The 12,453-nt window shown below is 44.5% G+C and overlaps 1 protein-coding gene across 1 annotated transcript in view; it reads right to left on the bottom strand.

The window, feature by feature from the left end:
- The window catches only part of LOC147033019 (neutral amino acid transporter 9-like), a 64,397-nt gene that overhangs the window by 20,695 nt on the left and 31,249 nt on the right, over positions 1–12,453 (bottom strand). The window contains exons 2-3 of the mRNA XM_085871124.1: positions 11,233–11,292; positions 859–1,167 (exon numbers count right to left, since the gene is read on the bottom strand). Of these exons, the coding sequence (XP_085727250.1) occupies positions 859–1,167; positions 11,233–11,292 (369 nt within the window). The remainder of the gene's footprint in view (positions 1–858; positions 1,168–11,232; positions 11,293–12,453) is intronic.

The following is a 12,453-nucleotide window of genomic DNA, read 5'->3' as shown; positions in this document are numbered from 1 at the left end:
ATGTTGAAATTTTACGAATGAAGAAAGCCGAGATGGCAGAAAAATAGGTACAGTAAAAGGTGTATTGATAGCCTGGTGTTGGCTTCATCGTTAAGATGGCTGACTTGGAATGTTAGGGTCCTGAGTTTGAGCCCCTGTTGACTATTGAATTTACACCAGGTGGGGTTGATTCAGCCTATCATCCTTCTGAAGTTGGTGAAATGAATACCAGTGTACTGCAGTAATAACCATTTGGAGTAACCTGTGTTGGAGTGGTGACCTGTCCCAGATTGTACGCCTTGCCTTGGAAATGCCTTGGAAACCCTATGTGCCTTTATGACATGAAAGGAATGGTATTATTATATTAAAGGATGCATTTACATCTCACCAATAATGAATCACAATGCAACTGGGATTGCACAGACAATCAGCAATGTCTCACGACTTGTTGCCAAGCCACGTGAAGCATAGTTCACACCTGCTTTGTCTGGGCATTTAACTTTTTCTTGACGCTGCACTGCCTGTGTCATTGGCAATAAATACGGTACCATTTCCACCTTTGTGTGACCAGTGGTGTGGGAGGAGATGCCATTGACTTTGACGATGACAGATACTTTTACATACTGCAGGTGGGAAATGATGCAGAGAACAATTTGTTGAGTTGTTGACGTGTTATTAGTGTGAATTCACATGCAGACAATGCATGCATACATCTACAACCACGGTGTATGCAAAATACCAAAAATCCACAGATATTCCACATCCCATGAAGCAAAAACCTGATTCGGTATCCTCAGATGGAATGGGACTTCAATGTACGTATTATCATAAATAATAAAGTTGACGTGTGTGTGTGTGTGTGTGTGCGCGTACGCTCACCGAGGTTGTTGAAACGTGCAAAGAACTGTGCTGACTTGAAGTTGAGGAGTGGTAAAACAATAAGGACAAGGTATAAGGGCACCGTCCGTTGCTTGTGCCACCACAGATTAAACACAGTCCCCTCAGTAGTCCCTGGGCCAAGCAAGTCCGTATCCACAGGAATCACCTCACCCATGCGTGAAGTACCATCTCCGGATTTACCAGTCTTGTTCTGCTGTGAATGGTTTTTGTTTACATTTGCACTTTCCCCATTGAAAAAATATCCATTTGTCCAATGGGCTAACTCAGCAGGAGGATTCGGGCACAGTACTAGGGTAGAAAAAAAAACAAGGTAGCAGAAGTGTCACAAACGAATGACATCATCACATTGTATACTTTGCATTAGGAATGCTTTAAATCTTGATTGACACCTTGAGAAAATGTGAAATAAAAGAACTCTCCAAAGATTATAGTTCCATTTTCATGAGCTCAGCTCAGCTTTAAGACCCTTTTGAGAAATGTTGACGGAAAGTGATGGAATAATTCCTTCATAAAATTGTGCATGTTAATATCAACATTCACACCATTCACCAGCTTCCCTGACACAATGAAAATATACCCATCAGAGATGGGGAATCCCCCGCCATTGAAATAAATGTTGACGCCCAGCCAGCCGGACGGATGGACGGACGACCCGGGTGACAACAATATCCCCCTTCCGCCACGCGGTGGGGGATAAAAACAGTTGCGCTTCCAACACAGCTGTCGGGAAGTAGAATCGATATGAATGTAATGAATGCAAGAAAACAACACAGCAGCAAGCATGCTTTTTGCGAGACCATCAGACATCATTTGAATCCGAATACTTAGAGCTGGGAAATTCAAAGGGCAGAGGTGCTCCTTGTGAAGCAACGGCCATCCATATCTAGTGCCCAACTGTGTCTGCGGACGTCCTCCTACAGTTGGGTTACTTTATTTATTTGGAGGTTGGTGGCAGGATTTGCACGCCTGCCACCATAATATCCTTCATTCCACAAAACATACCAAAAGCACAAATAAATCTGGAAACCCACAAGTACCTCCTGTGCGGCTGCCCTCTGCAGGGCAGCTCACCGGATGATGGGATAGGGGCAAAGCTTTCGGGAACCCCCACTCCACTCCTTGATGATAGGAGGAAAACCAAGGGGTAACCTTCCTGGGTCAGATTGCGATAGTGTGTGTCGGAGTGGTGCTGGGGTGTCGTCTACCACACGGAGGTCTACTTGGTTAGCCTGAGGCAGTTCCTTCGGGTGGGTGCCTGGATTGTCCCATCCCAAAGAGAGGATGATCACCTGTCTCTGTTATCATCTGAGCTCAAACGTTTGAACATCGGTATTGCAGCACTCTGTGAGGTCAAGATACTGGATTGTGGTGAGATCATGGCAGGTGGTTACACCGACGATTGGTCAGGTTGCTCTGATGGTTACTATGCCCAAGGAGTTGCTGTAGCTGTGTCCAATGAGCTGACTCCAATGATAATTGAGGTAACACTTAATCAATGGGCCCAGGCATATATCGGTACCATCTGAGGAAACCAAACTTTAGGGCTACTAAGTTATTGGTAGGGACTATATGATTACTTAAATATGTGATAACCGTTCCAGAAGAGCAGCTTAGTGTACGTATTTTGCATTTTTACCATTTTACCATTCTGAGATATTGACGTTCTGGGGGAAAATCAAAAAAAAAAAAAACCAAGGACCACTGGGAGGAAGTGGCAGAGCTAAGTCCACGCAGGAGGAAGCAGACACCCGAATGCTTCTGCATGCTCTGCATGCAGCAGAGGCTGGGTACAAGGCTGTGGTGATCACTGCCGAAGATACAGATGTCCTCGTGCTGTGTCTTGCCTTCAATAATGACATCCCATGTCCTGTGTATCAGAAGTGTGGTACGCAAACCCGCACACGGTTCCTAGACATTGACAAGCTTGCTAGATCGATGGGAGACAGTGTCTGTGATGCCCTAGTTGGACTGCACGTGTTCTCCGGTTGTGATACAGTCAGTGCCTTCGCAGGCCAGGGAAAGATGGGCGCCTTGAAGCAAATGAAGTCGGATAAGACCGACCAAGAGGCCTTCAGTCAGCTCGGTCATTCATGAGAAGTATCCACCAAGCTCTTTCAGAAGCTGCCAGAGGTCACCTACCACATGTACGTGTCGTCTACCAACACCACAAAAGTCAATGAACTCCTACATCAACTCTTCTGTGCCAGACGGGGAGAGATAGAGTCCAGTCAGCTTCCACCATGTGAAGACTGCCTCTTCATGCACGTCCTCCGTGCAAACTACCAGGCTGCTATTTGGAGGCGCTGTCTGCAATGCCAACCCTATGTTCCAAGTCCCAAGGGTTGTGGATGGACCACTGATGACGGGAAGCTGGCCATCGAGTGGATGCAGGGTTCTCCAGCACCAGATGCAGTGTTGCAACTGCTTTCCTGCAAGTGTGGACGGTCGTGCAAACTCCCAGACTGCACGTGCCTTGCCAATAGCCTGAAGTGCACTGACATGTGCAAGTTGCGAACCCGCAGCAACCAGCCTGCTGATGTCGAGGAAGAGGTTGTAGACCTCGAGGACTCTGATGCTGATAACAGTGATGAAGACTGGACCACTGATCCATGGTGTGAATGTTTTGGCACAATCACAAGGACATTCATGGCTACAAATATGCATGAGTAAAACATAGTACATAAACATGCCACAGTAGCGTGGTAAAATTTGGGTTATCCGTAAATTTCACATTTTGGACGCTTGTTGGAACTAGGGTAGGGGAAGGGCAATTCCTTTAACTGTGGTAAAAACTTGTAAAATGTTCATAAATGTTTTCCTCATACAACATGTGCACGTTGTAGGCAACTGCGGTTCAGTAGCACTACCCAGGGAACTTGTATGACAATATTATAAATTAAAATGTACTGAAAATCACTAATCAGCAACATTTTGATAGGCCCTATTGTTCGCCCCTTTCTGCCATAAAACAAATTCTGCCTTCAGGAATGACAGGATTATTCGGATGGTATAAATAAAGCATTTCAGACATGTATTTGTGGTTTGCAGTTCATTCTAGCCCCATGTGGAAACAGCAATTGCATCATTAGTGAATGTTTCTGAGTTTGCCTTTTCGCTTTCATTATGCGGAAGGTGGGTACATTCTAGAGATGATAACTACCAATAAGCTGCCAGTCTGCAATGGTTAACACATCAAAATATGATCTATATATATATATATATATATACACCAATTCAAAAATCATAACTAGGATTGGTTTCCTTAGATGGTACCGACAAGTGGAATTTCTGGCCTAGGCCCATGGACTAACTGGTCAACAAGCGCATTATGAAACTAAGGATTCGCCACTCCTTGGGTGTCATTTCCCTGGTCTCTGTATATGCTCAGGTTGAGGCGAGTGATCTCACTGTGAAGGACACATTCTATGCCACGCTCGAGTCTGTGGTTGATCAGTGCCCCAGACGAGAAACACTTCTCGTCTTGGGGGATTTCAATGCATCGACTGGAACTGAAAGGGATGGTTATGAGACGTGTGTTGGTCCCCATGGGTCTGGCTGGAACTGTGAACCAGAATAGCACTAAGTTACTTCACTTTGCAAGAATTCATCAATTTAGGGTGGCTGGTTCATGGTTTCAGCACCCACAGGCTCATCGCTGGATTTGGTGTTCCAATGCCAGTGGTGGGGCAAAGGAGATTGACTATGTGTTCGTTGATAGTCGCTGAAAGATGATCCAGAACTGCAGGGTCTACCAGAGTGCTCAGTTCCTCAATACTGACCACAGACTTGTTGTAGCAACTCTGAAGGTGCAGCTTAAATCTGGGAGAATGGAACCATCCCAGCCGAGGCTGGATGTTGGCAAGCTCAAGGATGAGAGGGTAGCTGAGGAGTTTACGAATAGGCTGAGTGTGGATTTGGACGGTCTTGGTGCTTTGGGGAATCCTGAAGAGTTGTGGAGTGTCTTCAAGACCACTCTCCTTGATGTTGCCAGTGGATGTCTTGGAACTCACCGCAGGGCGAAGAAGAGTTTTGTCTCTCAAGGGACACTGGATACCATTGGCCATTGCTGGGCCAGGCTGAATGACAGAGCTTAGCTGCTTAGGGAGCTGAGGCATAAAACTGTACATGCGCTCAGGGTAGACAAGGAGGCCTATGTGCAAAGAATCTGTGAGGGGGTAGACCATCACCTGTGGTCAACTGATTCTTGGCCTGTTTACAGGAAAATCCGCGCATTGAATTCCTCCAAGCCGGTCCGTCGGTAGCTGCAGTTGGAGCAGAGGGTGGTGGGCTCTTGATTGAGGAGTCCGAAGTGAAGGCCCCCTGAGCCAGTTACTTTGAGCAGCTGTACCAGGCTGATCCACCAGCTGTCAAATTGGATGTCAGAGGTGTTAATGTCCCGATTGCTGACCCTCCAGACAACTGTGATCCACCTTCGATTGTGGAAACACAGGTTGCGGTGAATTAGGTGAAATGGGGTAAAGCTCCTGGGATCTGTGGCATCCATGCTGAACTTCTCAAGGCTGGTGGAAATGCTGTAATCGTGTCATTGCATGGACTTCTGTACTCTGCCTGGAACACAGGCATCATACCGACTGACTGGAAGAGGGCCATTGTTGTCCCCCTCTGGAAAGGGAAGGGTGATTGCCAAGACTGCAACAACGACCGAGGGGTGACGTTGCTCTCAGCGTCGGGCAAGGTCTTTGCTCAGATAATTCTTGATAGGGTTCCCCACCATTTGCTTGAGTACCAGTGTCCAGAGCAGTCAGGCTTTACACGAAAGAGGTCAACCATTGACCATATCCTTGCTCTTCGGGTCCTCACCGGATGCATCTGAGAGTTTTGGCAGGGGCTGCTTGCAGCCTATATTGATCTCTGAAAAGCATTTGATTCAGTGAATCGCGATGCCTTTTGGAGGGTTCTTGGTCTTAATGTGGTGCCACCAAAACTGATCAATCTCATGTCTGAAGTATACTCTGGTACTGAGAGTGCTGTGTGATGTGGTGATACCATCTCTGACTTATTTCTAGTTGTTACTGGAGTTCGTCAAGGGTGTGTATTGGCCCCCACACATTTTAGCGCTTGTATATACTGGATTCTGGCAAGGATGTCGTTTGGGAATGTAAAGCTCTCTGACCTTGATTTTGCAGATGACGCGGTCATCTTTCTGGAGACTCTGGATATCCTTTTGGGGGCCCTCCACGTGCTGAATGAGGAGTCGGAGTGGGTTTATGGGTTTACTGGGTCAAAACTAAGATCCAGGCTTTCAATGACATCTTGGATGCTGCCATCTTGTCTGGCAGGGCCAGCTGTTTGTGGCGAGGATGTTGAGGTCATGCAGAGATTCATTTACCTTGGCAGTGATATACATGTCTTGGCTGGCCGTGCGCCAGAGGTTAATCGACAGCTCGGTCAGGCCTGGGGCATCATGGATTCACTGGATCATGGGGTGTGGTACTGCTGGTACCTGTGCAGGTATACAAAAGTCCGAGTCTTCAGGTCCTTGGTGCTTCCAGTCTTGCTCTACAGATGTGAGACGTTGACTCTGACCAGTGACCAGGTATCTGAGACAGCGACTTAATTCCTTTGGTACCAGGTTTCTTCAGAGAATCCTTGGCTATCGCTGGTCTGACTTTGTGTCCAACGAGTGGTTGCTGAGAGAGACTCAAATGAGATTTGTTACCTGCATAGTCCGTGAGTGTCAGCTGTGGCTGTATGGACAGGTGGCTCATTTTCCTGACGCTGATCATGGTCACCAGATTCTCTCAGCAAGGGAGCCTCATGAGTGGAGGAGGCTGATGGGCTGACCACGTGCTTCAAGGTTGCAGCAGGTTGATAAGAATCTCAAGGAGATGAGGATGGGCCAGTCATCTGCCTGGGGGATGGCCAGATGGAGGCCCCTGGAGTACCGGCAGAAAGTGGATGCAGCCACGCGCTGCTCCGGCGCATGCTCCCATACCTGACCTGGGGAATTTTAACCTGTGTTTGATGCATGAAGAATTAGAATGGCACTCGGGAGAGCGTGAATCTACGCCAGGCTGGTTAGTTTACGTTTTGTATCCCACTGATAGGTCGGATCTGGTTCCGGACCTGAACCAAAATTGAATTGGCTTGTTCTTGTCACCTACCCAAAATTCATCCACCAAGTTTTGTCATAACTCATCCACAACTTCTTGAAATATTATGATATGTATCATTTTTGGCACTATCTCTTAATGATGAGGGATTACAAAGAACAAAAAAGAATTCTCGTATCTGGATCCGGATCTGCATCTTCACAAAAATTGAACCAATTATTCCTTGTCAGACACCCAACGTGTGCACCAAGTTCTGTCAGAATCCATCCATAACTTTTTGAGATATCATGCTGTATATTCTTTTGGCCCAATGTCTCAATGGTGTAGAATAACTTCAAAAATTCTAGTGTCCGGATCCGGTTCTTCACGAAAATATAATGAATTAGCCCTTGTTACACATCAAACTTCTCCAACAAATTTCATCCGAATCCGTTTTTAACCTTTTGAGATATCCTGTTCACAGACAAACAAACAGTTGTGTTACAGCCTCAATTTAAAATAGAATAAATACAAAAATTTAATCACCAATCTATGCGAAATACCCCAAAATGACAAAGTGAAAACGTTTTTAGAAATTTATACAAATTTATTTAAAATGAAAAACAGAAATATCTAATTTACATAAGTATTCAGCCCCTTGAGTCAAAACATTGCAGAAGTTCCTTTAGCAGCGATTACAGCTTTAAGACTTCTTGGGTATGTCTGTATCAGCTTTGTACATCTGTCTTTAGGGATTTTCTCCCATTGTTCCTTGCAACTTTTCTCAAGCTACGTCAAGTTGGATGGGCATTAATCTTCAAGTGTTTTCCACAGATTCTCAATGGAATTCAAGTCTGGGCTTTGGTTGGGCCACTCAAGAACTTTCACGTTCTTTTTCTGAAGCCATTTCAGTGTTGCTTTGGCTGTGAGCTTGGGGTCATTGCCTTGTAAGAATGTAAATCTTCACCGCAGTCTCAGGTCTTTTACACTCGAGAGCAGGTTCTCCTCAAGGATTTGCCTATATTTGGCTCCATTCATTGTTCCCTCAATCCATACAAGTCCGCCAGTCCCTGCCACTGAAAAGCAACATCATAGCATGATGCTGCCATCACCATGCTTCACAGTAGGGACGGTATTAGATGGGTGATGAGCTGTTCTCGGTGTCCGCCAGACATAGCGCTTTGCATTCAAGCAAGAGATCAATTTTTGTGTCATCAGACCACAGAATCTTTTGCCTCATGTCTTTCACGTCTTTCACACGCCTTTTTCAAAATTCCAGGTGTGCTGTCATGTGCACGCCGGGAATTTGATGCAGTGACGTGCTGCTCAGGCACATGCTCAACGCGCTGCTCTGGTGCATGCTCCCATACCCGACCGAACCAGTCATGTGCATTTTTCTTAGGAGTGGCTTCCGTCTGGCCACTCTCCCATAAAGCCTAGATTTGTGAATTGCTGCAGAGACTGTTGACCTTCTGGCAGGTTCGCCCATCTCAGCCAAGGAACTCTGTAGTTCTGTCAGAGTGGTGAATTGGTTCTTGGTCAGCTCCCTGACCAAGGTTCTTCTTGCCCAGTTGCTCAGTTTGGTCGGATGGTCAGCTCTAGGAAGAGTCTGGGTAGTTCCATATTCTTTACATTCCCTAATGATGGAGCTCACTGTGCTCTTGGGAACCTTAAACGCTCTAGAAATTGTTTTATACCCTTCCCCAGATCTATGCCTGCTCACAATTATATATCGGAGTTCTATCGACAGTTCCTTGGTAGAATTTCTGCTCTGATATGCATTGTCAACTGGGGGACCTAAAAAAGAAAGGCGTTTCTTTCTGAATCATGTCCAATCAATTGAATTGGCCACATGTGGACTTCAATCAAGTTGAAGAGACATCTTAAGGATGATCAAAGGAAATTAGATGCGTCTGAGCTCAAATTGGAGTGTCATAGCAAAGGGGTTAAATACTTGTTGAGATTTAAGACATTTCAGCTTTTCATTTTTAATTTATTTGCAAAATTTCTGAAAAAAAATTCAACTTTGATATTATGGGGTATTATGTGTAGATCAGTCACAAAAAAATTCAATTTAAATGATTTTAAATTCAGGCTGGAACACAACAAAATGTAAAAAAGGTCAAGGGGTGCGACGACTTTCTGAAGACACTGTAATTGCTTTTGCCGGTGTCCGCAGCTACTAAACAACCTGTCGGGCCAGAGAGTTATCCTCAGGGTCAGTATGCACATCGTGAGCCCAGCACGTGTGCCGATTCCCGTAACTATATATAAAGATATATATATATATATATATATACATATATATATATATATAACCCCCCCCCCCCCCCCCACTTCCACAACCTGCCCTTCTTCTGCTCCAGCGTCACTGGTGACATGAACATTCTTTGCCACCAATTACAAAGAAAATTGTTGGGGAAATGGTGGAGGAGAAATAATAATTCAAATACGAAGGAAATTAACCAGAATTATGAATAAGGAGGAACAAGGGCAGGAAAAAAAGTTCAGAGAACTTCGTTAAACAAGAGCACACATGATGATACAAATGATAATGTGAGGTTGCACATATTGAGAAATGATGATCCACAAGGGGGGAGAACGACTTGCATTAATGACATGAGTACGTGCCCGTAAAAAAAAAATATATATATATAAAAAATAATAATAATAAATAAATATTCAAACCGCGAGGAACAAACAACAACCATGCAGGCCATTTCTTCGCTCTCGAGTGCCCGTACGTGCGTGGCCTGGAAGTTCGAATATTATTCGTAATTACGATTATTCGCAATTTAGTTTTAATACCCAATTATTCAATTAGCACCAACGTATTTTACCTTTTCACAATGTCGTGGCAAGGAAAAACAAAAAGAGAAGAGAGAGAAAAAAATTTACTTCCTGGTTCGGAGCATACCAGCACTCTGATGTTACCGAAATTTATACACCGTCTAATATGAAAATGATCATAACTTGGGGCATTGTGTTTATCTATAAATGCGCATAAGAAATCGAGAAATTATTAGAATACACGAAGTCATCATTATCCGGAAGTCCGTACGTTGTAACCCGTAATGGATCCAGAAGTCCGTACGTTGTGACCCGTAATGGCGAACGTGGCTGAGCTTCCCTTCCCCATCGGCCACGCCCACACCACAACATGTCTTGTCATTGGTTTGGTAAATAAATGGCCATAACTTGGGAAGCACTTGTCCGATTAATATCAAACCTTGAAAAGGCACATCCTCAGGCCCCCAGCAATATACCTGGCAAGTTTCAATTAGATCGGACCAGCGGTTGTCGAGAAACAGCGGTCACACACACGCACGCACGCACGCACGCACGCACGCACTGCTGGAATTATAGACAGATGATGGGGTTTCTGGAAGGATGGTCGTCCGAATGATCTTTACAGCAGAGTTGCTCAAAAAAATATTTTTTTTAAAGAGAAACAAGCTACCCGACAAGTGCAATAACACATTACAGAAATAACACGCTGAGTTGATTACTGATCCTCAGCAAATGCAACACAGTTGGAGGGGGGGCACTGAAACCATAAAAGAATGGTTAAATGAGTCATTTCATTCAATTCAACGTCGAAGTTCATCCAACAAACTGTATTTTCAAGTTCACACTTGGTGCCTATTGTTAAACCATGAGTGAAAGAAAGAGTGTATTAAACTTGAGGCAAGCTACGAAAGCTGCATGGTGGGGAGGTGGTGAAAAGGTGTTAAAAAACCACCGTTGTGGTGTTGCTGAAGAGTTGGTGCAAATTGTTTCAAACAAGCAGAATGCCCACCGTAAATGGCAAAAGTCACTGCTGTTAGAGGAGGGCCGTTGTTAGCGGGGTCGTCGGGAGATACGGACCAAACGGTCACCTCCGAGATGTTGAGGAGTAAAGAAAACAGTCAAAAATACTTCATGCATCTTCCCTGGCCATTGCAATTCCTTGATCTCACTCCCATCCAGCATCTGTGGGATGTTTTGGGATGACACATCAGTGCTGGTGTGCCACTAACTGACTCTTTGAATGCAATTGTGCATGATCCCCAAGGATCAAACTCTTACCAAGATATACAAGATGCTTTTTTTGGCATCTTCTGGATTCCGTACATGGTGCAACTGTCATTCAGACCAAGGGTCGTCCTATTCACTTATAAAGACCATTCTCCTATTTCTTGGGGTTGCGCAATGTTTGACATTAAAGTGTCTCACTTTTGGTGATGCTTCCAATGTGACGAACCTGTAAATATTGTTATTTCCCGTCCCTCCACACTCCTCACCCCACCCCCAAACCTACCATGAAGAGACGTGTTGTGTCCAGGCCATGGAGTGGTTTCATTGATGGAGTTAACTTTGTCTGTAAAACACATTGTGTGGGAGTTAAAGTTGGGCAGGAGAAACAGAAAAGGTTGTCATCAATAATAATTGTTCCATTCTTTAAAGAAGGGCTGAATGTAATGATGGGATGAAAAAGTAATCCATCCATCAGGACTATACTCTGTACAGAGCATCATTGCTGCCGAAGCAGTCTCCTGGGCTATTGGGCACAATCCTGGACGGGTCACCACTCCGATGCAGGATACTTGAATGGCTCAATAATCTCAACAAGTTGGTACTCATTTTGCCAACCTCAGAAGGATGACAGGCTGAGTCAACCACACCTGGTATTAATTCAGCAGCCAAGCAGGATTTGAGCTTAGGACCCTAGGATCCAAAGCCTGCCACCCTCACCATTAAGCCAGCACCAGGCATGAACAGGCAATGGGTATTTCAAAAGAGGATGTTTTTTGAAAAAGAAGATATTTCAGTCAATTAGATGATGGAAATAAATAAAAGAAATGAGGGAGCAATCCATGTCAAAAGGTTTCTTCAACTTAAGACATGTCATTACAGTAGCTGATTAAGTGTTATCAACACCAAATACTTCATTCACTTTTCCTTCTAATAGCTCATGCTGGAAAATTGGCAAGTTTGAAATGTTTTCTTTATTTTGCTAAAAAACAAAAGTCAACTTAAAAAACATTCTGTGCCAAAAATCGTTATCCTCCATGATCAAGGTGACCTATAACATTTGGCACGAGCAGGGAAATATGTAACCGATTACAAATAACACCGGTCTCCCCGGTCAGCCTGCCCAACACACGTCACTGTTCTTGAAGTGTTTCTAATAATGGTTGTGAAAAAGCATGTGGGTCATTGAAGTTGTGGAATTTAGAATCCATGGAAAGCTCAATAAGTCATGATAAACTGTGTAATCATGTCCATTCAAAAGAGTCAGGCAGTGAAACTGAAGTGGGGTCAGCCACTGAGTTGTGGTATCAATTATCCTCATGATAACTTTCTCATTAATAATATTTATAACACAAGGATTAGCATGTGTGTCTATATCCGAGAACATTGTTGTCAGTTGCAATTTTTAAATTTAGGTGTGGAGGCTCATGGAAGAGCCAATGATTGAGAGAGATGAAGAAGGTCAACATACATGACAATTGGGCAATGACACACAGACAGACATATG

This window comes from Eptatretus burgeri, chromosome 2, assembly GCF_056783735.1.
Source record: "Eptatretus burgeri isolate ZD-2024b chromosome 2, Ebu_testis_v1, whole genome shotgun sequence".
Classification (NCBI taxonomy): Eukaryota; Metazoa; Chordata; class Myxini; order Myxiniformes; family Myxinidae; genus Eptatretus; species Eptatretus burgeri.
Note: the sequence above shows the minus strand (reverse complement) of the source record. Positions and strands in the feature narration are given on the sequence as shown.